Source organism: Sparus aurata, chromosome 19 (assembly GCF_900880675.1).
Source record: "Sparus aurata chromosome 19, fSpaAur1.1, whole genome shotgun sequence".
Lineage (NCBI taxonomy): Eukaryota > Metazoa > Chordata > Actinopteri > Spariformes > Sparidae > Sparus > Sparus aurata.
The window spans coordinates 24136330-24163203 of record NC_044205.1 but is presented as its reverse complement, the minus strand read 5'-3'; the positions used below and the strand labels follow the sequence as shown (position 1 = coordinate 24163203).

The following is a 26874-nucleotide window of genomic DNA, read 5'->3' as shown; positions in this document are numbered from 1 at the left end:
ATATCTTGTTAATATTTTCATGATTTCAACTCATTACAAACAAGTGAAATCATCTGTATTAAAGGGATGATTATGTGAAGAACAACACAGCTCTGGAGCCTCTGCACAGGTTGAAATTGGAGCCGCGACAGAAATATCTCACAAAATGATGTTCTTCCTTACGCATCACTTTGCCAGATAAAAGCAGGCCTTTCTCTGTCTTATCACATAAAAACATATTTGTCGTTTTGTGCCCGGGGACGGTAAACAGGAAGCTGCGCTCTCGCCACCCAACAGGGAGCTTGCCCTCCTGCATCACCTTCATCAGTGTTGAGCACACGCTGCTTTACCTGTTCATGTCATCCACTCCATCTGCCGCGAAGTAGAAACTCTTGACCTTGGGGTGACACGCTTTGAAAGCACTACAGAGACACGAGGGGGAAACAGAGGGAGTTATTTCTGCAGCCGAACATTTATACGCAAGAGCATCTACGCCGCACATGCATGAGCTTCCACACATGAATGTGCAATAGGCTGCTTTCGTCGTGCACTTACTACTTCTTGCGGCATTCGCTGGCCCGGTCGATCTTAAACTCTGGAAGACTGACGAATCCCTCCGCCTTCTCATCCTGAAGAGAAAGAGAAACGATATCATGAGCTTATGAAACCGAAGCCTGGAGATTTGTGATAGCGGGTAAATTGTGAAATAACGTCACGTAACACACACAAAAGGCCCAAAAGGACTTTTTCGCCCATGAGCCAACATTGTGAAAGAAGCATCTGTAAAAATAGATAGATACATTTTTTTCAGGATCACAAAATGACTCATTTCACTCTCAGCATTTGAGCTAATGGGTCAAAAACATCTGTAAAGTCAAGAAGAGCCGCACGATTAAATTATTTTATCCCCGTTCAAGTTAGACAAAGGCTAAACTAGAAGCTAACAGCTCACCCGCTGGAAGTCTCGAGAGCACACGCTCTGTGGGCGGCAATATGTGGAAGCTACGTGGAACATCTGGGTATTTTTATAACCTCAAGGCAGAGCTTTTTTGTTTTCATGCACCACTTAGCAGCTTTTATAGGAATTAAAGGGCCCAGGCTCGCTGCTACGACAGTGTCATCATTCAAAATCATGTCAGGGATGAAGGATGAGAGTGAGACACCATAACATAATATATTGTGACGGAACACGCAGGTTAAATCATATTATATGTTCACCATCTTAGTTTAGTGTGTTAGCATGCTAACATTTTCTCAATAAGCACTGAATACAAATTACAGCAGTAAAGAACTGGCATTAGCTGTTCACCAAAGTGATGGACCAACCAACATCACTGAATCAATTTTGTTAGCGTGGATAAAAACTAGGAAGTTCTTTGAGGACTTTAAAATACTCCAAAGACACAGAAGTCTCATTTCCAACTCGAAAAATCAGACACACCTCACCAACCCTGACTATAAAATCAAGGACGCTCTGCTTATCAATGTTTTTATGTGCATTTGTTGTTATCAAGTTGCATTTCTAACATTAAAGGCTAACAACAGCTGACAAGGCATCCGATTTTGTTGTCCTGGAATGAGGCCAGCTCTGGTATTGTGATTCCCAGCTCCGACTTCTGAGGTAAATGGTACGTACCATTACTTTATTCAATTTTAAGCTTCCTGTCTGTGATATTGTTGCATAAAGCTCGACTTCCTCACAGTGTTTCTCTCCCTTTGTCTTTGTCGCCGAGCAGAGTTATTTCAGAGCTCCTTTTAAGTCACATCCAGAACAGATTATGTTCAATTTCATCATTTGTTTTCCGACCTCTACATTCCATTTTCTTTAACACTATGAAATATGTCACACATTTTGGGAAACTTGCCACACATAATTCAGAATTAGGAGGCTGGAAAATGACGAGGACAAGTATAGAAAGCGACTCGCCTCCTCGTTGATGTACCAGTACAGGCAGTTGTCCTTCAGAACAAACCAGTACTTCTTCCACTTCTGAGAAAAGTAACCCTTCGCATCTCTCTTTCTCCACAGCCAGCCCTCGCAGTCTCCTCTGCCCAACGCCTTGCAGGAAACACGCCTCCGACTCAGGGAGGCCAAACTCCGTCCTGGAACGACACGAAAGAAACATGAAGGCGGTGTTGACAAACACAGAATATAAATCAGAAGAGCTGAAGGAAAGTTGGGTCGAAAACAAGAAGAGCTGTCAGTCAGACGGCGGAGCCTCGCGCTAATGCCGCTTGTAAGCGCTCACTCTTTCATCGTAGTGTGAAATAAAAGCATTCACAAAGTGCCACATCCTGATGTAGCAGTAATTCTTGGCGGGAGTTCAGCCTCCGGATTTGACAGAACGCTGCGGCACTGCAGTAAAGGTAAGAGGTGTTTAATAAAAACTGCCTTTTCTTTTTTCTTCCTTCTGGCATAAAAAGCCCTGTAACATTTTCACAGCAGGCTCCTCATTAGAGATTACCAGGCAAACTTTAGCTCCCAGTCGAGGGGCGGCCAAGAAACTTCTTTTGTGCTGCATCAAAAGTCTTACAACTTTAAAGACGGGGATACAATTCCATATTCCATTTATGCAGCGCAGCGTTCAGCGTGTCTTTAAACGAAACAACTTTCTTCCACTGAACGGGAAAACTAGAGTTCAATCATGCAGCGTAAAAAAAGGATTGAAGGTTTAAAGATAATCAAACCGTTAAACTCTCCGATAGAAAGGGCCCGCCTGTGCGTACATCGGTATTTTTGCTTAGTAGACTATCTTAAAATATCCCAAAAATCTGTAAAACCTGAGCGCCAATTTTATATTAGTTAATGACCAATTATAACTGGGAAACGTATTAAAATGAAGTCATAAACAGCCCGTCCTCATTCAAAAAGTGAATATTTAGTTTGATGTTTCTTGTTAGGCAGTGACCTTTGGTGGCCGAGGCCAATTATTACAGCCGTAAAGGAGGAAGTCAGGTGGAAAGATATAAAAAGCAATAAAATCAGCATAAGGAAGAAGCGTTGGTGAACGGTTGGGTTACACAAACACAGGATTTTCACATTGGCCAGGGCATTAAAACGATAGAAATATGTTTCGGTGATAGACACTTTATTAATCCTCGAGGGGAAATTAGGTTAAACAAGAATAACAGTCTAAAACCATGCTAGCTGTTTTGTGCTTGATGCTAATGACTCCGTGCTAACAGGTACAGATTTCCTCATATCCCTAAATCTGTCCAACCGAACCTAAAAGGCTGTTTAAGTCAATAAATCATTGACTGGTTTAATGTGTCACTCTCTGTTCTCGTAACGTAACGCAACGTAACGTAACGCAACGTAACGTAACGCAACGTAACGTAACGTAACAACATTATCACCTGCGTACAACAAAATGAGACAGAAGAAGAACCTCAGCTTTTGTCTTGCTATGATGGATTTTATTTTACTTTGACTGTACATATAGTTTGACAGAGAGGACGTCGTACATCCTGAAGTTCACTCCTTTTACTTTTAATTTAATTTCTGAGCAGCAGCTCTGCTGAACGGCCTGATACCATCACCAATTTGAGTTCTGGCTTCAGGACAGAGCAGTAACTAATATTTCATTAGGTCTTTGATGAGGCTGCAGAGCTTTTAGAAAGTCATTAAATCATTTTAGTACAGGAATAATTCTTGGTTTTCTTTTAATGTGAAAGGGAAATTGTCGAAAATCTGCTTTCCTTTTAACCTGTTATTGATTATGGAGATGAAGGCGAGAGATTAAAAATGAAAACGACTCATTATTATCGCATTCATTTTCAAACTTTGGTTTAATTGCTGTAAACAAACAAAGCCTGAGAGAAAGTGCAGACGGAGCTTAAGCTTTTTCCAGAGCCTCGCACGATGGCAGATGGTGAAAGGAGCGACAGAATCACTTCCAACATGTTGATCCTCGTTAGTGTGGTGAGAGGAAGAGAAAAGCTTCGGTCAAAGAGGAGGAGAAACTGATTCCAGAGAGCTGCCGAGAGTGAAATCATCAGATCCAGAGGAAACAAAAGGATTTCAAGGATATATGATGTAGCTTTTAACTCTATTTTACACTCTTAATGCCATTAAAAGTTGTTTTTAGTTCCACTATCCTGCCCTATATAAAGAAGTGCTGAATCACTGCATTTCCATATGTAAATGTTGATGTGGACTAAGTGCAGAGTGTATAGCTAACAGACTGGAAACTGCCTCGCCTGCAGTCCAGTCCCAAAATCTGCAAAATCATCATGATGTGTTAAAATGCAAATACAGTCGTCTCTCGGCACAAGACGGGTGGAAAAGTGTTTTTTTTAAACCGACTCCGACTGTTTGAGAGGACTCGGCTTCAAGCAGCTGTTAATTTGGCAACTCCAGTCGGATAAATTCCCAACGTACAGGATAGATGAGTTATATATTTATATCTCGACAGATGAAGTAAACAAGAAGAAGATGTGGGTTTCACTGGGTGACCGAACGGCATCTTTTCACCGACACAGCATAAATATTAATAAATGACCAATACAGCACTGATACGACCGCTAACACGCTGACTGGTGCTGAAGCGATGAGTCATTAGACATTAAAGCAGTCAACAATTTTGATATATCAAGTAAATTTGTAAACTATTAGCAGGTTCCACCTTCACAAATGTGAAGATGAATGACTTTAATGTGTTTCATATTTATGTAAATTGAAGTTTTGGGACAGTTGGTCTGATTTTCACAGCCTTGTGTGCTAATCAATAAATCCAAAATTTATATGAAAAATAGAATCACCACTTACTTAAGTAATAAGTTTAAGTTAATATTCACCTTATTTTCAGCCATTGTTTTCGACCTTACTTTCATTTCAGCAGGTTTGAGACTGAGTCTTGACATTTGTAAGTGTGAAACAACTGGATATTTTTAAGGTAAGAAAACCGGGTGTTCATAGTGAAACCTCGTGACGTTTTCAGCCCCTTTTGTGGCGACCAAAACAGCTGTTTTAAAACTTTTCCTGAACCTAACCAAGTGGATTATTTGTGCCAAAAACTATACAGAGCATAATCACAACATTTTTACCACATCGATAGTAAACAGAGCATAAAGAAATGCTTAGTTTCAACATAGTTCTTTGTTTTTTTTTTGCAGACATGTACCAATATGTATTCTGTGCTTTTCCAGGATTCTTGGATTTGGTCGATAATTTCCTAGAACTTTAATTCTATTGAGCTGTAAATTCATAGGAAAGTTAATATTCACCTTATTTTCAGCCATTGTTTTCAACCTAACTTTCAGATCAGTGGGTTTTAAGGGAATGTCAGAGGAGTTTGAGACTGTGTGTTGACATTTGTGAGCATGAAACAACTGGATATTTCTGAGGAAAACTTGGCTCAATTTGCGATGATTGTGGCAAGAAAACCAGGTGTGACATTTTCAGGCCCTTCTGTGGCGACCAAAACAGGTGTTTTAAGACAAATCACGATCTGTTCCTGAACTTAACGTGGATTTTTTGTGCCAAAACCACAGTGTGCTCATAACATCGACAGTAAACAGAGCATAAAGATATGCTATGTTTCAACATATTTGTTTCTTTTTTTGCAAAAATGTACCAATTTGTATTCTGTGCTTTTCCAGGGTTCTTGGACTGGGTCCATTCAAATTCATGGGAAAGTTCCTGGAAAGGAAAAATGCAGCCGCTGTGTTCAGTGATGCCTCTCTAATTATTTGTTCCTAATTAGCTGCGACCATTAGAGAGTCCTCTCTGAGTGCACAGCAGCTGCTAATATAAAAATATTAAGGTTTCTTGCTACTTCACTCGGATGCTTGAGCTTCACTGTGCAGCGTTTCACATTGATTCTGATCACGCGGCTGCGGCTGGACGATTCTGATGATGTATTATAAATTCAGAGTGTTCTGCCAGTCATACTTTATTCAAGGTGACGGCAGGATAGTCAGAATCGGATTGTTTATGTTTCCGTCCTGGCGATAATGTTTGTTGTAGCGTGATGCTACGCCTTTTAGACTACAGTCTGTACTCCATGTTCGTTGAAGAGAGGAAAGTTTCTCTCTCATCTTAAATCTCAGTTGAAGACATACGAGACGGTTTTGTATCATCACAGCTAGTTTGTGAGCCAGTCATGCGGCTCCACAAGCCGTGTGGAAACTTTAAAAACCTGAAATGAAACAATATCTGCAAAATTCTGAGCACAGAAACCATATTGGACTCAAATTATGATGCAAAGGAGAATGTTGTGTCTCGAGGGGAAATACCTCCACAGGTGAGCACAGAATTGATGATCAATTGTGTTTGTGTTGGTATTTTATTCATTTCCTCATCTTTCTGTACTGGTCTTGTTTAAATGTGTTTTTTTTTGTTTGTCACTGACAGTGACTAAACACCCCGGGAAGACTCTGTGAAACCTAATTCAGTTCCATTAAAGATTCATTTGGGTGAAAATTGATGGAAATTGCTCTGCAAATGACAAACTGTCTGTAAACACAACCTAACTAATTAAAGTCTCGCTATTTTGTCTCTATTCAAACGAAAAATTGGTTCCAAAATACATATTCTTTGCCTAAATTTTTCGAGGAAATTATCAGCCGATTACAGACCCGTGAATTAAAGTGTTATTGAGGTAATGGTTCGATGGAAGCAGCAGCTGTTCCCACATTTTTGTACACCGTCCATTAGCTCGACGTCCCTCAGAGAGCGAGGGAACGAATGAACGGCCGCGGCAGGGCGAGTGACGGACTGTGACGGCAGCTCCTGCCGGTAAAAAAAAAAAAACGAACAGGTGGCGTCTCTGCTTACCTCGATTCTTCTTCCTGGTCTTTGACTGCAGAGAGGAGGACTGTTGGTATGTCTGAGAGCATGTTGGGAAAAAAAAAAGGAAAGAGAAGGAGAGGGAGGGTGAGCAGGCTGTCAGGATGAATCAGTGGCCTTTTGTTTGCTGCAAAGAATCCTGGGATATAAAAGATGACAGATCACAGGGAGCAGAACGGAGGAGGCGGCAGGCGCACGGATTCGGAGGGAAACTCGCTCATTATCTCTTTCTCACACACCGGGTTGGAAAAGTCAACCTCGTGGAGGACTTCAGCAGCGCTCACACCTCTAAACATAGAACAGAGGGACAGGATGGGAGGGGAGGGAGCGGCGGCACAATAGGACGTCCAGGTGACGAGGAAGTGAGGGGAAAATAGAGCGCGGGGTGCCTTGTGGGATTCAACTGAAAATTCAGTAAGCAAAACATGAAGGACAAACATCTAGCAGAGAGGTTTCAAGGTCAGATGCTCAGTCTGTTAGTTAGCTGTGAACTACAAAGCCTGTCTTTGTTTACATTTTGGTGACGAGCACCTTTGAAAGTCACGCCGAATTAATCATCAGCCCTTCCTGTTTGCAGCGCAGCCACTGATGTACAAACATCTGTCACTGGATCACTGTGATGCTGAAGAAAACTTAAAAACATGATTTTTCTAAGGCAAGCTCTGCAGCCATGAGACGCATATTTTCTTTTCTACGGTTTCCAGAGGGGGAATGAAGCTAATGACATTCACTGAAGTCTTGTACATAGGCGCACATTTGAGATACTTGAGAATCTTCTTCTCAAGCCCCATTGCAGATTCAGACTTTTGAACACAAAACATATACAAATGCACAAGAACAGCTAAAACAATTAAGACCTGTGCACACCAAGGCCATTTTTTTTCTCCAAAATTGCTGCAAAGTAAGTGCAAGTCCATGTTGTGAACTTTGGAGGTTTGTTTGACTATTCAGAGCCACCATAGTTTAATAAAACATTCATTAAATCATTAGTTGCAGTCCAGAAACACGCAAATAGCTCAGAATTATCTCCACTTCCACCAACTTCAACAATAAAATCCTGCTTTTACATTAATGCGTGAGTAATAAAAACTCTAATGGTATAATATGCAATAGCATAACGGTCACACAGGACATTTTTATGCATTTAGTACTTTTACTTTTACTACTTTCAGCACATTTTCCTGACTAAATCAGCATATTTTGACTTGAAGCTACAATAAGGAGCTCAGAGGATATTTGCTTGATTTTGGCGACCCCTGTGGACAAAAGTGGTAGTGTTTCCACCGTTAGAGCACAAACTATAATTGTTTTTTACTCACTCGTGTTCTTATTTGCTTATGTAGGTCATGAGAGGCATCGTTATTCAATTGAGACTGATTCACAACCAGTTAAAGCTCCGTTCTGCACGCTTCCTCTGACACTAATGATTTCCAAGCTGATTTATGGGTGTTTATTTCAAGATCGCAGTACTTTCACCTCGTGTCTCTCCACCTTGAACCTCTCACAAAACCTCTGATCTACATCATTCACCTCCGGCCGGCATATGTGAGATGTGACCTCTCTCGACAGGTCAGAGGGGGCCGACACACCGGCTCTGATGTCACGATATTACACATGTCAGAGCCTGGAGCTCGGCCACTCACAGCCCCACGCTCAGCAAGACAGATGACATGGTCCCGCCCACACCCACTGACACGCCATCTGCCATCGCAGCAGCCGTGCACGCTGTAAACACTCGCGCAAACACGGGCACGCACACACACACACACACACACATATGCAAACACATTTAATTTACAAAGAGACGCTGTCAGGACGTATAAGGTCGCCGCCGGCCAGGCCGACTGTCTGGACGTGGGAGCGGCGAGCTCAGACGGACAGCCAGGGCAGACAGATGTCATGGAAGTGACAGGGGGCTAATAAGGAGTCAGCATTCGCTCGGTTCACACTCCGCTGCTGCGCTTTTTCACCAGGGGGTAGAAGCTCAAATGTTTTCTCTTTTCCCCTCAAATCTCTGAGTATCAAAACAAACCAGAGAGGAGGCTCATCGTTACGTCATTCGACCTGTCTGTACTCTGAGGAGGCAGCTGAGGAGAGACGTCAAGAAGACGAGTTTCATAACCTGGTTTGATCACAATTATGCAACTACATAACGCAATGTGGAAGCTAAAACCTGCAACTGCAGGCAGAATTAACTTTATTTCAAACCTTTCAAATGCAGGTACTGCTGTCTTTATCAGCTTTAGCGACATGGAAGATAAGACTTCACTGCTGTGCTTTTAAAAACACATTAAAACACCAAAAACTTATCTTAAAAACTAGCTTGACAGTTCGCTTTCTTGACGAGAATTAGATGAAAAGATTGATACCACTCTTACATTTATGATGTAGCAATGAACCTGGAAAAGCTGCCGTTAGCTTAGCATATCTTAGTTTAGCTGAACGACTGGGAATAGAGAGGAACAGCTAGTTTAGGGAAACAGCTAGTTTGAGGGTTTTTTAGAATATAAACTTATTAACTTTTTGCGCTAACAGTTTGATAAGTAGATTGCTACCAATATTAAATCTGTATTCTATGAAGATGGAAAAGCAGCTGCTAGCTTAGATTAGCTTGAGAACAGCTTTCCTTAGTTCATTTAATTTATTTAATCTGGCAAATAATGATCAAATCCTAAAGTCTGCTAACGTTAGCTGTTGTTTCACTGCCACTACAATGCTAACGACTCATCCAATATATTGTTTTAGGTTAGCATCCATTAGCTAACGAAAGCTAATCAATCAGGAGGCTGTGAAATGATGATTTGTCAGATTAAATACAAAAGATATTAGCTATTAGCTTACCACCCTGAGCGCAACATCAGAAGAAAATGGCCGCCGTGTGAATATCGGTCGATTGATAAATTAACTGACTCACATGATAAATGGAGGCGGGATCTCTCGGCGGAGAGTCTCTCTGACTCGTCTGGAGGACGTAGTGGGAGGGGCTTTGGCTGTGGTGGCTCCGCCTCTTGGCGCGTTTGGCCGTGTCATTGGACCGTTTGCCAGGACGAGCTGTGTGGGAGGAGTAGTCGTCAGGGCCGGTCCGGTCGTCAATGGTGGACAGTCCCACGTAACGCATCAGTGACGCTTCTGTGGAATTCACATATAAACACATTCAAAATTAGGTTTTTTTCTACAGTATTGATCTTAACCTCAGTGCTACAGAAGTTTTTTAATGTCATTTAGGTTTTTCTTGGATTAATTTGAGACTAAAATTAAGAAATGTATTTGTATAAAACACAATGCAAAAAGGTCACATCACTCAAAGATTCATTCAAATCAGACTAGTGGTGTTAAAAATAATATATAATCATTAAGTTAGAGACTTTGACCTTTAAACACAGCATCATTATTGAGCTAATCAGTCATTAGGAGCAAGTAAACATGGATGTAATCACGACATAATTCATACTATTTTAAAAATCATAATAAATAGTCATTATACATGTTTTTAATATAACTTTTGTTGTGAAACATTGTGAAACAATGACACACTCCACAAACACAGACATATGGAATGTGTGCTGCTAGCTAGTTAGCCACAGTTTGTGTTGCTTATGTGTTAGCCGAGCATACATTCAGTTCAAAGAGGTAACCAACAGTTAAAAATAATTCTGTAAACCTTCATACTTTCTCATTTCTAATGGCCTTCAAAAGGGCAACTCCACTGACTGGCTGCAAAAAAAAGTCAGATTGTATGCAAGCTTATGAGAAAACGACCCTTCTTCCCACTTGATTTATTACCTCAGTAAGCAGTATAATAATGTGTTTATGGTCTTAATCTCTGGGTTTAAGTTATCTTCAACACAGCATGATGTCCACTTTATTAATCATAGCTACCATCCATTATACCGAATATTCTCCCCAGCTCCATGTTGTCAATTCTCGCTCAATCACATATATAATATTTATCACAAGGTCTCTAAGTTGACTGACAGACATATTTCAGCACCTTCCGTTACAGCGTCCAGGACAATAACCCTGTTTTTTTTTACTGTGTGTGTGTGAGTGTGTGTTTATTGGATTAGTTCAGGTTCGCGCTCTCGACATCTCTTCCCACCAACTTCCTCTTTTTTACCGCTCCACCTCGGGAGGAAACTCAGGTCTCACTCCCTTCTCCTCCACCCTTGTCCTCCCCTGGTTGCTAGGCAGCGGCCGGAGGAAAGTGAGACACCGAGAAGAGCTGCTGTCAGCGTCGCCATGGCAACTGCGTGAGTGATTCAGGTGGAGGTCAGGGAGAATAGTCTTTTTCTCTCTCTCTCTCTCTCTCTCTCTGTTCCTCCCTCCTCCTCCTCCTCCTCCCTCCCTCCCTCCCTCCTATCTTCCTCTCCTTTCCAGCGCTTTTATTCTTCCTCCCTTTCATTTTCTCTGCCTTTGTGCCAACTGTCTACCTTTTTTTTTTCTCCCCCTCTCATCCCCTCTTATTTCGTTCCTCTGTGATGCTAATCAGAGAGAGAATTAGAGAAAAGGAATGGAGGCGCATTGATCTCTTTCTCTCACACACACACTCTCTGACACACACTGATCTCGTCTTAATACTGAGCGAAGGGAACATTTAACTGAATCTAACAGGCTCTTCGGGAGGGTGCACACACACACATATGCACTCCACACGCCGGCACTCACCTCTGCGGCTTTCTCTGTTAAGCTTGGCCGGGTCTTCATAGTCGCCCACCCAGTTACACTCCACAGGCATGGAGATGGGCCTCAGCCTGCCTACAAGTACACACACACATAATTATAAAACTTCATATTCTCCTTGGAGAGGATTAGGTTTTGCTGGCTCCATTTTTAGCCTCTGAAATGTGAGATTTAGGGATTGTTGCACAGTTTTTGTTTACTTCATCCATGATTTATAGAGCTCCATTAATAGCAATAACAAAACGGTGCACTGGTTTCACTGTATTGCGTTAAATGAACAACGTGAAAGCACTTAACGGACACACACTGGTAAACTCATAAACAGCCCGTCAGATTTTAGAGCTGCAACACTTGATCAATTTTTAAATGAATCTCCAGCTTTGTTAATATAAAATAGTCGGAAACAGGTGCTAAGGTGGAAAAACGGACAGTAGGTCTCATGCCAACGCGATCAGTTTTTCGGACTCAATCACAGGTCACAGGTTGGTGACGGTCTTAGTATCCATTAAAGCTCTATTAATAATAATATCAACAAGAAACGTGTTCATTAGTTTTACTTTATTGCGTTAAATGAGCACCGTAACGGACCCACATAAAAAGCCTATCAAGTCCAGACTGCCACAATTAATCAATAAGTAGTCAACAATTAAATTCCGCTTGTGGCGTCAGAAAAGTAGTGCACGACTTGTGGAACTTGGTAATGAAAAGGACAAATTAGCTCGCAAGTAGGGCAGTTTTGCCCCAGAAAAAATTTTAAAAAGTAGATATTTAATATTTTTCCTCGCACCTGTAGTGCTGTTTATCATCCAGATTGTGAGTTGCTGAGTTTTAGAGATAACGGCCGTAGAGATGTCTGACTTCTCTTGAATATAATGGAACTAGACCACACTCAGCTACTTGAGAAAAACTCAACAACAATGTCTTTTCTCATAAAATCATGACCCGCTTACTCAAGATAACCCACTTTAATACCAGTAGGTCACTGGTGATACGATTAGCAGGTGTAGTTCGATGGAGAGAAAATAGTTCCTACACGAAACTGCTCACAACATGCGATGATTTCTGCAAAGAGACACCGCTGTCAAGTTTTTCAAATGCTTTCTTTGAAACTCTGAGCACCACAAGCCGAGAGCCATCCGGCTCCATTATATTCAGGAGAAGGCAGACGTCCAAAACTCTGCAACTCACACCAAAACAATCTGGAAGCATAAATAGCAGGAGAGAGGTGGAATATGTTGCGTAGATTTTGGGTCGAACTCGCACTTATTTTACCCCTTCAGGCACTTCAGCTCTCCAGAGGCTTGCCACATGAAGTCAGTCACGACCTACATCTGACTCACAGAGAGCCAATGATGGAGAGGTTCAATTACTACCTGGGTGTTTTAAATAAATAAGGTTGTTAAATTCAGCCTTTTTTCTCCCAGTCTTAATAAAAACAGGTCGTTAAACGTATTAATATGGACTCAAATGAAACGTTTCATCTGTATACGTTCTTCAGCTCTATCATCGAGCTCTCCTCCGTCACTCTCTGAAACTTTTCTATCAACAGCCTCGGGGCGGCAGGTGGACTCTCAGCCCCATGATTGTTTTTTGTGAAGTGGTTCAATACAACAGAATGAGACTGAACTCAATCCTCCCTCTTATTTCCTCTCTCACACACACACACACACACACACACACTTCATCACAATGGCGTACCATATGTCGGCGTGGTGCAGTACACGGACTCGTCCTCTTCTCGCCGGTGAGACTCTTGATCCAGGAAGGAGTTTGGTGACTCAGAGCGCTTAGCGACGCTGACGCCACCGTGGTTACGTGATGCCTCATCTCCAGACAAGGCTCCTGTCTCATCCCTATGGCAACAGCAGAGGCGGCAAACGAATGGTCGTCAGAGTCAGAGCCCCTCTCTGCTGTCACCAGTTTTACTTTTCTTATCAGCTGCCAATTTTTTTTTTTTCCCAAATGAAGACACTGTACCTGGGTGTGTATGGCTCAGCGGGTGGAGGGGGGATGTGGAGGTCCTGGAGGGCGGAGTTCTTGGTGGGTGTGCCTGAGGGTGTGGCCGAACCGCTGCCAGGACTTCTGGTTGGCTGAAGAAAGGAAGGTGAATCAGGTGTGGACAGCTTTTAAATATATATATATATATATATATATTTTTTACAGGTTTCTGTCATCTTTTAGAAATAATCTCATGTATTTGCCATTACTTGTTGGTTGTTGTAGGCTCTAGGGCGGGCATAGAAGCTCTATCTGGTCAAATGAGATGTCAATCTATAGGTCACATGTTGCCTACCATCTTAGTGTTACTCATATTAATGGATAATGGCGTTACAGAGTGGATGGAGCTTTTTGTTGGCTGTTGTAGGCTCTAGGGTGGGCATAGAAGCTCCTATCAAACAATAGATCAGCGGACAGTGTTCATCTTAGTATTACTCGTACTACTGAATAAAGGCATTATAGAGTGTTATGGAAGGAGTTTTGGGCAGAATAGGTGGTGGAAGTTGGTCACTGTTTCTGGATGTAATAATGTGATTTTGCGATCCCCCCATTACATGAGGCCAAGCTGTCATTTGAGGAAGTGTTCACTCTCTTTTAGCTCGTTTTTGGTCTCCACCAACCCAAAACGTGACTGGAACATCTGTTGCCGGTCACCATGTTTGCAGGCAGGAATTACATTTCCAAAGACTATTAAAAGCAAATTAGTTATATAGCCCTTAGTTATAACCGAAGTGTTTCCCTAAAAACAACACAGTGATGGAGTGAAGAGAGAACTGTTTTGCTTTGTGCTTCCTCCTGATTGTGAAGATAATCAGTGTTAATTAGGGAGATGTATTTCATAATTTGCCGGAGCAGTGGGAATGTGGGTGGATGGTGCCATCAATTCTCCCTTCCAGTCATTCCAGTTTGTCTCAGCTGGCAAACAAAACCCTGCTGAGCCACAGTACCCTGACCTAATTATACGCTTTGGCTGCAGTCGTGGAGGGAGTGTGGGAATGCCGTGGGGAATTATGTGGGCCAGTGCAGTGTTTTAATAAAGTCTATAAAAGGTAGAGCCGGTCCCACCTGCAAAGCGAGGGGTTTCCAGCGCATGTTCTTCAGCAGAGCGGGGGCGGAGCTGAGCGTGCTCTGGGGACGCTTCTTCAGGGTCAGGGACACGACGCCTTTATCGGCCCTCAGCGAGCCGACCAGGTTACGTAACTGCCAGCCCACCTGTGGACGAGAGACGCCAGAGGGTCAGAGCGTCCGCTGACCCGCTGGTGTGTTATCATCATCTGGATAATGAACAATCACGGCATCACATTTATATTCGGCCCGTAGTTTGAATTCGGTCCACGTCGTGATTGGACCTCGCTTGTTGAGCCTTCTGTGCACAGGCAAGTGGGTGTGGAGGTGGTAAGTCTATCTATAGAGCTTTCATGTGATGTAACCTGCCCTCAATTTCAAAACAAACGCATCTTATCATGCATCTCGCTACATTTTTAGCCACTGTTTTTCACAAAACTCTGCCAGGACATTCGCGAACACAAACAGCTACTATCCGCTCACCAGAACTTTATTTTCTCTTGCTGCTCAAGCCTCTTTCTCCTCTGTGCTCATTTTCTAATTAAGGCAAACACACTATCTTAATTGCATTTAGTGGATTGACCTGAGATCTGATCGTAATGCAAGAGGAGGCGCAGGATCTGATTACACTAATTGCGATGCAAGCTGCGTTCATTTTGCACCTTGTAAAAGTGTTGCACAGTCTGCAGTAAGGCTGTAAACAGACGGGTCGTCCTGCCACCAAGATTCAAGACACATAATTGCAACTGGTTTGAACTCCTAATTCAATCGAGAGGTCTTATAATATTAGACCACACCCAGTGAAAACAAGACGGCGAATCCCACTGGGTTTCTCCTGATGTCAAGTCAAGTCAATGCAGTTTTAATTATAAAGCCCTAAATCACAAATCACATTGCTTCTGTACAGAGTACAACACCTTCTGTCCTCAGACTTTAGATTAAAGTGAGGAAAAACAACACAAATTAGACATGAGATAACAAAATCATACTGTTTTTTCGGCGACTCTACAATCTGTACAGAGCACAACACCTTCTGTCCTCAGACCCTCGATTAAAGTGAGGAAAAACAACACAAATAAGAAAGAAGATAACAAAATCGTACTGAAAAGTTACTGTTCATACTGTTTTTTCGGCGACTTGTTTTATATTTCCGTTTTTAAGTTGGTATGGCAAACTTGTTACTGACGTTACAAAATCTCTTTTTGCTCTGTTTTTGGTCTCTACCACCTCATCCACAAACTTAGAGATTCACAGTATATCTGAGCTGTTTTTGCATTTTATTTGCTTTAAACAGCAGAAAATGTTGCAGCAATATGAGTGGTGACACTGGACCATAAAAGCAAAGTCAATCACTGGAGTTAAAGTTAGCAATATAAGTTCCGCAAACCACATTTCTTTTTGTTGTAACTTTAAGCTTGTTTTAGTTTGTTTAGGTGCAAGACACACTTGATTAGGGTTAAAAAAAAAAAAAAAAAAAACAGTTGTTTTTGTTTTAAACACCTGCTTTGGTCACCAAATCACACCTGGAAAATGTTCCCATCGCTCGTTAAAAAAAAAATAAAATAAAAATGTTGTTATTGTTGTCACAAACAAAGCTAGAAATTGTCCCAAGATCTCTCAAAAATATCCAGTTGTTTCACACTTACAAATACTGAAACACCTGGGTGGAGTGTTGAGTCACCTGGGACTACACCACCACCCTCCACATATGAAAGTCAGCCAATAACTTTTAATGTAGACTTGATGACTGGATTTGGGCCTGACAGCCAAAACAATGAGCTGAAAGATCCTGAAATAATCCAAAGAGCTGATCTGTGGATTCATCACCATGAGTAACCTCTTCCGTATCGAACATTGTCATTTGATTTATCTCAAAAATATTCATTATAGTTGCTCTAAATGTTTGTTTACATCTGTGATTTCAATGTCATATTATCAAATCACTTTAGAAACGTACAAAATTCAAATCTCAGTTATATAAGGTGGATACACATCGTTTAAAAAGATGAACTGGTCCTTTAACGTGCACTTTAACCAATCCAGTTCAGATATTTGAATTCACTCTTAATTTAGGCTAATTTTCAAAGATGATATAAGTGCATTTTCCTGCTCTCACACACAAAATCTATATATAAACACCTGAATACACACAAGACGATATATTTAGCACATATAGGAACACACACGCACGCAGACAGAGTAAGAAACCCACCACAGTCTGGTGATTGACTTGAATGACTTCATCTCCTGCATGGATCTTCTTACAGCGGTCAGCTGGAGACTACAGAGACAGAGAGGAAGAGACAGAAAGAAAAACAGAAGACTATGAATTGATCTGAGTTTATCGACCGTCTGTACGCCGGTGCGGGCGAGTGGTCCAGCAAACTGTACTCGAATGCAAAGGGAGAGCCGTGTGGAGTCATCCCAATGGAATGTGATACTCTGCTATGGATCTGTTATGTTCTGAGTAAGGGCTTTTTCTTTGACACACACCGCTCGGCTGTAGTTTAGTGTGCGAATGTGTGGAAATGATTTTTACCCCTTCAGTTGTTCCTGTGATCACGTGCAGGCCGTCGTAGGTCGACTTGATGTACATCCCCTGATGGAGAGAGGGAAGGAAAAAGAGTCAGTTTCAAATCCAGTAATGCTTTCAACAACAAGTGACTAAAAAAACTACAACTCCCATGAGCATTATCACCTTTTTTTTTTGGCTAAGTCAGAAACACTACAGTTTTCAGTGGCAGCCTAATTACTGTTGATAACCTGAAAATGAGATGAGCAGCAGAATAATATGTGAAATGTTAATTAAATTAAATCCGTCACTTTAATCTAACAGCTGTATATCAGGAGCTGCTTACTCCCTCATTCACTAAAACGAAGAAAATGCTGAAAATGACTCGAGGTCACAAAAATCTTTTGGCAGAGCACGGGCGCCAGCTGCACCGAGCACAATAACCAGACAGCAAGCCAAACTTTGCTTGAGACGGTCTAAAAATGTTAATGTCATAATTCTGGTCTCTCGCAGCAGCCTGACAGCAGAGAGCGAGAGCGTGACTGATAGACGAGCTCCGGTAATGTGGCTTTTTGAATTCTGTTTAAATGGCTTTCACTTTAACGACACAAAAGGCTTCAGGGATGAAGACTCTCTCATCTTTAAATTGTCTCAAAACTTTCCCTTCATGATTGATCAAATGTGTGAAGTGTCTTCAAAGAGTCGTTTTCAAAAAAACAGCTGTAGCAGGAAAGAGGCTCGTTTTACAGTCGCGCTGAAAGGATACTTCAAACCCTGGTGATATGCATGTAATCGTTATGAGTGGAAGAAGAGAACAGATCTTTTATTTAAGTATCGAGTGCAGAGCCAGATCTCCTGGAGGAATAAACACCCAGTCACACTCACAGAGAGAGCTCAGAGGTTTTTCTAAACGTCAGGGATTAAAACAGTGGATTTATCTTCACTCCTGTTTATCGACCCGACTGCAGCAGCAATTTTTTTTTGTCTGTGTTAGGTTTAGGATCGTTTGCTGACTTCCCTGTCCTGGAAGTAACGACAGGTGACCGAATGAGACGCATCATTATCTTCAGAAAACTTAAGGATTCATCTTTGGAAACCTGAATTTGTACATTTTGTTTAAGTGTTCAAGTAAATCGTAAAGTAAAAAAAAAAACATTCTGCCTGAAAAATGTGTTTTCCTCTCAGTCTCCCACAAAAAAACACGTTTTTACAGATTATTCTGGCAAAACCTCTTCCTCACCAGTTCTAAATCATAAACACTTAAGAGTAAACAACTTAGATCAGATCTCATTTTTCATTTGTCCCTCTGGGCTTCCGTATTTCACTGTTTATAGCAGCATAAAATGAGCTAGTGCCTAAAAAACTGCACTGTACCTGAGTAGATGTACTGAGCTAGAAATCATGCCGCTGTACATGTTGAAAGATTTCCAAAACAACTGACACTTCAACCTCAAATACACCCATGCACACAAACAAAAGAACAGGTACCAGTACACACACACACACACACACACACACACAAAAAGTCATTACCAGGCCTTCAGAGGGTTTGATGTTGGTGAGGTGAACCAGCTCGAGGTGGGCCGACTGAGATACCAGCGGGTCCGATGACACACAAACAATGTGCTCACACACCTCCGACAGAGTTTTGCACTACAGAGAGAAAACGGGAGAGGACGAATAATAACACACACACAGCTTTTATAGAGCAGGTTCACCTGTGGAAGCACGGAAAACAGATGAAAACAAAAGAGAAAACAACCCGCGCTCCGTGTTTGTCAGCTTTGTGCTGCTGCTTTTGTCTTTTATTAGAGATTTTTCGGTAAGAAAATAAACTGATTTCGCCTCCAAATGTTTAACGGTACAGTTCAGAACGGACGTTGTTAGTGGCTGCAAACATCAACACACCTCTGTGGCTTCCCAGCTCACTTTAAAGGGTCAGTTCACGTGTAAATGACTACTAGAGAACATATTTCCTCGCTCCATGCAGATCATCATTTTGGTTTATTTGTCGAGGGTCCCTAAACAATCTGCCTCCACACCGATATAATGGTGGTGAATTTAATTTGTGGGTCCACAGCTAAATTAAAAAGCAAACGGAGAGCAGCAAGAACAGCTGACTCCAGGCTACATGCCATCAACAGTTTTAGCGGGGAGAAAATAATACTGACAGCATGTTTTCTGGACGTAAAGCTTCCTGCTTCACATTCTGACAGCATGAGAAGTGTCAACGTATTTTGTCGGACCTGGAAAGCACTTTTCTTTCACGGGGGACTTTTCACATGTCATAGCAGGTAAATCACAGGTGGAACTAATAACATTAATGTCACTGAAAGCTGCGTTCCAGCAATTACCGCGATGGCGTGCAGCAATTAGCAGACGTATTAGCAACACTCGTGTTTGACAAGTCAAAATCGCCTGCTGGGAAAACGGTCAATTAAACCCGTAGCAGCCTTTCAGTTTGGGAGCAGCTGATCCAGATCGTGTGTTTTTGTATCTGGAAGGAGATGTTGCTGCTGAATTATTAATTTTCTTTGGATGCTGTGAGCACTTTGGAGTAAGTTGGACCAACCCTTTTTTTGAAGGATCTTGCCAAGAGTTGGATGAAAAGATTAAAACTCCTCTCGTGTCTGTGACCTCAGTGAACCACGGTTAGAAGCAACCACCTCGAAAAAAAAACCATTAACATCAACCTCCAAGCTGTAATTAAGAGTCAGAGAGTCTCTGACAGAACATCAGTGGTGCTGTGGCTGCATTTATATTCATGTTTAACTGTTTTTATTAGGAGTATTTTAGAGTTTGAAACTTCTCGGTGAACGATATGTCGATGACTCATCCTGTACTCGGAGGCGTATGATAATTTTTTGTCCAATAAATGTTTTTTTAATCTTTATAACGCTGCCGTGGATGCATAAAGAGAAGGACACGGAGTGTTTCTGGGGTTCGTTCCATGGATTACTATGCAAAAAAACACTATCAGCTTGCACAAAGTCAAGCTCTGGTATTTAATAATGGGCCAGAACATTTTTTTTTTTTTGCAGGATATCATGATGTCACAGTGGATTTACCCTCTGACCTTTTAGATTTTAAATATCATGATCATACATTTATATGTTGAATTTCAAATTCTATTCAGTTCATCCTTTAGTCATAGCAAATTCTGACATTTGAGGAGCTGAAACCAGCAAATTTTGCATGTCTTTCCTTGGAAAAGGGCGATTAATGGATTATCAAAATAGATATTTTCGGTCCGACGACTAATCATTGCAGCTCCATTGCGTTGGAGTATTTCCTTTTCGTCCTCAGATGAACATGGTGTGAATGCAGCATTAAGTATGGAGCTTCAGGCAGGATGCAACTAGCCTAGCTTAGCATAAAGACTGGAATCAGAGGGGAACTGCTAGCCTACCAGCACCTGTAGAGGTTTGAAATTGACACATATTTAGTTTTTATTACTCAGTACACAAACAAAAAATTAAAAACTGTAATTTTTGGTTATCGGCACATTCTGATGGCCAAGTGTCGGGATGTTAGTTTGCTTTGCTGTAACTTGTGTTTTTAAACTTTGGACAGAGCCAGGCGAGTTGTTTCATTTGCCTCCTGTCTTTATGCTAAGCTACGCTAATCACTTGTTGGCCGGCATCTTTTAATCTATCTCTTGGCAAGAACGCAACAATGCACACTTCCCAAAACTTCAATAGAATTCAGCAGGATGTGCAGTTGTGATTTATTATTATCATGCTTTAATTTCTGTGTTTGTGGAGCAGTGTGTGAGCGTGTATGAATGGATAAAGACACCGAAAAAAGGACGCTACCCATCAACACAGAGCAAATACGCGACAGCTGGACCAGGGAAGCAGGACTCACCACATGAAGGATTTTGTTCTCCGTCTCAAACACCGTACAGTCCTGAGGGAGAAGCAGAATTTAATGTAGCGCGAGCAGAACATCCTGTCTTGCAAAAAAAAAAAAAAAAAACTCAAAAAAACACACACAGCATTCGCAGCGTCTGGGCCTCACATTACTGAACCCGGCACCTGCAGCAGCGTATATACCCTCCTCGCAGATATGAAGCACGCCAACGCACGCAGACACATTTATCTTTTATTTACACACACATCAGTCATACAGAAGACAGACTGTAAGGACGCAAATAGCAAAGAAATCGAGTCTTGCTCAAAGACGCAAAGAGCAGAGTTGCAGCATCCCACCCACACACACACACACACACACACACAGATTCTTAGGGGGATATGACAACCACGGCAGAATACGAGCTTTCACATAAACACACACACACACACACACACAAACAATTCAACACACCTGCTGTACAATGGTGGTGAGCTCCAGGCAGAGCTGAATGACATTATTTCGGGTTACTGAGTAGTCTGCCACTGCAGCAAAGGGAGACCTGGGAGGAACAGATAACACACAGCGGCACGTCTTAAAAATGTTTCTGCTGCATTAGATAATGTACAGAGGAGATGGACAGCAGCATTGTTACAGACACAGACTCTGTGTGTGTACGTGTGTGTGTGTGTGTGTGTGTGTATGTGTGTGTGTGCGTGTACACAGGTAAAAACATTTCCAGGAATCAGGTTTGAGACTCAATCTGCAGAATAACGTATATACTTTATGTAGAGTGACAGAAAAATGATGGTAATGGTGATGGTTCTCATTAGATTTTATTAAAAAACATGCTATGAAGCTAAGAAATATGATTAAACCAACTCTATTTATATGGTTAATGAAGCGGGCGATCCATATAGAGCTGATTGTTTACAGTATTGATCAATTCTCATTGGACTGATTGATTGCTTACGCTGTTAAAATGTCAGAAAATTGTGAAAATCCTTATCAGAATTTCCCAGTAGCGTCTTTGCTTCTTCCATGAAACGGTTGTCACAGCAACAGGTTGTTATTTGTCACTGATTGGTTGCTAAATGCCAGGAAGGCGGGTCTTAGTATATGGATGATAACCCTGTTCCATCACATTGTGTACGTCCCTTAATCTACGCGATGATTATTAGTTAAATTATAAATAATAGAGCATTTGTTCAACCAATCGATGATTATCTATCTGTTCAAATCTCCTTGTAAACACACGTCAATTGAAATCAAAGCCAATCTTTTCGTGTTGCCACCCCGAGGCATTTAGATGTCACCGTCTGTGCTGTGACATCGAGGGTATTCAATTTCCAGACAAAGCCCGTTTCACACATGCACTGCAGCTCTGGGTTCATCCAGAGTTTACCCAGAGGAGCCGTGTGTGTGGAAACAAACATCTGCATTATTGCCCTCAGACTCTACCCTGCCAGCTCCCCAGTCCTAAATCCAAGTGATCCACATGTGTTTGAACAGAGCAGACAACTGTGCGTTTAAAGTGCTCATCATCAAAGTTCTGAAAAATATCTGCCCAGAAGATTTCCCCGCTGGGATCTTCGAGGATTGTAGCTGCTTCGTGCTCTTCTCTACGTGCCAGTATCGTTCTCTCCACCCTTTCGTTGATATTGCAGATACGTCTAAATACTTGTAGTATTGATATCACGCACAAACAGTCTTTAGCCTCCTACCCTACCTCGCCCTAACCATACGGATTATTTCCAATCGATTACGGACAGTCTTCTATTGTGTGCTGCACATGGAAAACACAATATAACCCCTAAATTCGATCAGGTCCGTGTTTGGTCCGTGTCTGATCCCCCCTTCCGTAACAGAAACGCAAGGCTTGCCGGAGCACAGCGCATCAGTTCAGGCGAATTCAGAACAGAGCAGAACAGGAAGTCGGACACCGAAACAACAATAACACAGTCTAATCCTTCGGTTGGGAACACAAACCGTTTGTCTGTTTGCTAGTTTTGTTTATAACACATGCGTATAACTGCAATGGAGCACGGAGCAAAACCGTAGCGGAGCCGTTCCGCAACGTACATGCAAATCCAGTGGAATTCCTGTGTAAGTGTGTGGCCTTTCTGATAAAGTTGTTACCGACTGATCAACTGTGAAAGAGAAGCTTACGAACACCTCTCAAATCCAGACATAAATGCATCCCGTTGTTAATTTTGCAGACAGAGGGAGAAAGAGAACGAACGTGAGCAGGGTCGTTGTTCTGCAAGGTTGAAAACTGTCTCAAAACTAAGACAACACTGCGTACGAACACTAACTGGCTCAGAAATCCAAACCAGTACAGGTGCGTTCAGGGGACGCTGGAGAAAACTTGCCCATGACGTCGGGCTTCCTTAATATACATCTCCACAGAGGAAAGAGCTTGCAGCTCCAGTGGATGGATGAATGAAGCTGCGTTAGAGAACAAGGTAAATAGGCCATTGTGCTCCGAGTGCACCAGTTTACACACCTCACACCGACTACTTGTCATTTCAGTCCAGGCTCCAGAAACAAACGGAGGGAAAAGGCAGTTTAAGGCTCGTTGTTCTCTTAAAACAACTGTGTGAGGAGGGTTATTAGACCACTGTGGGTTTATTATGCCACCGCAATCAAGTCTCCCACATGTTTTTGTGCATAATCAAGAGTTTCCACAGAAGTGAGCTCATTCTGCTGTCAAGTTTGTTTTATGAAAGCCTTTATTTTCAGTGAGTCGAGGGTCTTTAAAGCCCCTTTTGTGCAAACACAATGTTTATAAATGAGGCCCGCGGTGTACTGTAACATAACGGACTGCTCAGGTGTGAACGAGGTGTTGATGATGATGAGGAACATGCTGCAGCTAATGGGGTGCTAATGACTGCAGACAGACACAAAGAGAGACCCGAACCACCGCTGACATACAGCAAAGTCATTATAATAACACACACACACACACACTCATTACTTTGCTTCATTGTTCTAAAGACCCAGATTAAAATCCGGCCACAGCCTCTAGTGAATGATGTATCTGTGGTGTGTGTGTGATTTGGGTCATCAGTATTGAGGCTGTGTGCTATATATACGCAGCACCTAAGGCTACACAGACTGTTTGCTAACCGTCAGGCTCAAACACTCAAACAACGCTCATAAAACACTTTTTTTTTTCAAGCTCATACCCAAATTGCGGCAATTAAGGAAGTTTAAGGCGCCAACAACTTCTCCGAGTTATAACTCAGTCAAACGTGACGACACAGACGTGATACAGATATTTTTAGATTCAGCCTGACTTCGACTTTCTTGAGGAACACCGACGTCACACGATCACTCAAGCGAACGAACAGATTGAGGACGTGGTAGACGGCAAAATGCTCTGCGAGGTTAAATTGCTGTTTTTGTCAATGGAGTCTGGTGGATTTGAACAGAGCGACACAACAGAACAAAAACAAAGAAACAAAGATCTGTCTCTGGAGGGATCCTTTCCATAATATTGTGACGCACTGTTGTGAGACAAAAGATCCGCTGGTTGCAAAAAGATCCGAATGTACGTAAGCTTATGAGAAAATGACCCTACTTCTTAATCGCTTTATCAACACAGTACAGTTAGTAAAGATGAGTTCACAGTCTCAATTTGTAGATTAAAGTCTTCCTCAACTCAGCATGATGTTTATTTTGTCAATGATGTTTCCATTTAGAGTAAAATCATCGAGACGGAGGGGTTTGCTTAAGGGCATGGCTACACAAAAAACTAAGTGCCAGAGGCAGCTGTAGACCAGCAACAAGTGGTCTCGGAGGTAAACGTCTACTCATTCACTCCTTTGGTTAAAAATAGAGATACAACAGAAGGAAAGACCCGCCGCTGCATTTCTGGGCTATCAGCAAAATACATCACATAAACTGTGGTCTCTGAGGCCGTGTTATTAATTCATGGGTAAGGTGTTTCCAAATGTGCATATAAAGAGGAAATGAGGAGTTCAAAGAGGGAGAAATACTGCAAATTTCAGTTACCGTTGGATAATAATTTCCCTTTTTTTTCCCTCTGACAGATTCAAAGGGGAATAGCTCGGCTGCTGCGCCGTGTTGTCAGTGTGATAAAAATGGTGTTTGTCGCCTCAGACAAAGGGAAAAGTGTTGTCGGAGGCAGGGGAAAAAAAGATGATCCGTGTCGAACCCACGCTTGAAAAGGTTGCAGAGTTGACTTCACAAGTCGTTTACAGAGGAAACTACAAAGTTCTTTACATTTGCTGCCTGAGCGCTGAACTGATGTTGCGCTTCTCCTCCGTCCCCGAGAGGTCTAATAACTCACAATCAGGGGAGAGATGAAAGTTCAGTTTTTAACACGATTCACGCTAATTTGGAAAGCTTTTAGGGAAGGAGTCATCTGGCGGGTACGAGTGCAAGACAGAGCGTATCCAAACACCGCACGGGAAACGTAACCTTTTCCACATCATTAGGGTCTACTAATGAATTCAACACATCACCCACCACGCAGCCTGTTTTACGCGCTCATTTGTTATTCAGTGGAAATCAATTTCAGGCGATGATATTTCCCTGAAATAAAAGCTCTACTGGGATCATATGCATGTCAAATTTATCAGCGTGGCCTCACACAGCTGGAAAATGGCTCTTTCTTTCACATCGGCTGTGCGGGATAAAGGCATGAAAGGGACTGTTTGACAATGCCTCAACGCCGAGTTATGTCCCGGAGACGGAGAATATAAGAGAGCGTGAAGCGCCCGGCTCTGCTGAGTCTATCCCTTTCTCAATGTCGCTTTGCCATTTACAGTTGCATCACCGCGCGTGGGCGAACGTGCTTTGCATAAGTGTGTGTGTGTGTCAGTGCGTGCGGACGTGGGCGTGTGTCTGCCAGTGTGTGTTTGTGCGAGCGCGTGGGCGTTCTCCACGGGTCTGAGCTCTATATGCTTCGGCGTGTCTGGATGGCCTCGGGACAGATGTGGGTGGCCGGCATTTTCAAAGACGCGGATGTCAGAGACCTTCGGTTGCGTCTTGTGATGTGTGTTTGTGTCGTGTGCGGGAGATCGAGTCGAGTCATGAATAAGTGAAGCGACAGGGAGGACAAGAGAGCGAGAGGCGGCGAAACATTGACATTATCCCGTTGGAAAAAAAAAAAAGCAGAGATTTCTGAAAAGATGTCGACGAGCGATGGCTGCGGCGGAGAGAACGTTTCGCAGATTGGAGCTTTAGTTGTGCAAATGGAGAAGACTAGAAAAGAAAACTTCTACAGGTGATGGATCAGTCTCACCTGTCTGATGCGTCTGAAGTGCTTTTCTTCTGTACTTTTGTTGCTATCCTGCCATTTTTGTAATCTAAACTACGGCGGCATCTCGGTCTGACTGCTAGTTTGGGCTAAACTCTTGTTTGTCTTCATGTTTTATGTTTCAAGCCCCTTTTTTTCAGCTCCTCCTGCACATTTTATCTGAGGTGCACTAAAGTTGATCTTTCTCTTCTCCTGAAGCGTTAAATGTTTTAAAACATTGAGAGAGGAGGCAGAAGGGGCCAAGTCTAACTTTACTCAGACTTAACCTCTTAAACTTTTTAAAGCGTCTGTTGTTTCAAGTTTCGTAGCTTTATTTCAGGTTTATAAAACTTTCCGTCTGAAGTTATTGTTTTTTAACTTACCAGTCTTTATCTACTGAATGTATTCTCTTTCGTTCTTTTGATCTATTGTGTATTTTTTTCCCTCTTATGTTCAATAAATAAAAGAAACCAGAGAGTAACTGCTTTCATTTTCTTCACTCTGTGCACCCACAGGTAGATTCGTCCTCTGAACTGACGTTAGTTAAGTTGTTGAATTGGATATAAATGCATCAAACATGTGTGTGAGATGAATCAAATGTACACAACAAAGAAACATCGTGGAAAAACAATAATTCAAGCGTGATGGTGGAGTTTTTCTAAACAGAACTTATTGTAAGCAGCAGTGTTTCCCACACATATACTTCACTTGGGTATATTCACAGCCAGGCAC

General features: G+C 42.1%; 1 protein-coding gene across 3 annotated transcripts in view; it reads right to left on the bottom strand.

Annotated features, from left to right (window-relative positions):
• Positions 1 to 26874, bottom strand: part of cnksr2a (connector enhancer of kinase suppressor of Ras 2a) — a 76642-nt gene that overhangs the window by 30752 nt on the left and 19016 nt on the right. For all 3 annotated transcript variants that reach the window (XM_030397799.1, XM_030397798.1, XM_030397800.1), the window contains exons 4-17: positions 21351 to 21438; positions 20892 to 20933; positions 18558 to 18677; positions 17052 to 17111; positions 16725 to 16793; positions 14513 to 14659; positions 13427 to 13539; positions 13148 to 13302; positions 11435 to 11524; positions 9684 to 9898; positions 6758 to 6809; positions 1907 to 2082; positions 535 to 608; positions 330 to 401 (exon numbers count right to left, since the gene is read on the bottom strand). In XM_030397799.1, coding sequence (XP_030253659.1) covers positions 330 to 401; positions 535 to 608; positions 1907 to 2082; positions 6758 to 6809; positions 9684 to 9898; positions 11435 to 11524; positions 13148 to 13302; positions 13427 to 13539; positions 14513 to 14659; positions 16725 to 16793; positions 17052 to 17111; positions 18558 to 18677; positions 20892 to 20933; positions 21351 to 21438 — 1473 coding nt within the window. The remainder of the gene's footprint in view (positions 1 to 329; positions 402 to 534; positions 609 to 1906; positions 2083 to 6757; positions 6810 to 9683; positions 9899 to 11434; positions 11525 to 13147; positions 13303 to 13426; positions 13540 to 14512; positions 14660 to 16724; positions 16794 to 17051; positions 17112 to 18557; positions 18678 to 20891; positions 20934 to 21350; positions 21439 to 26874) is intronic.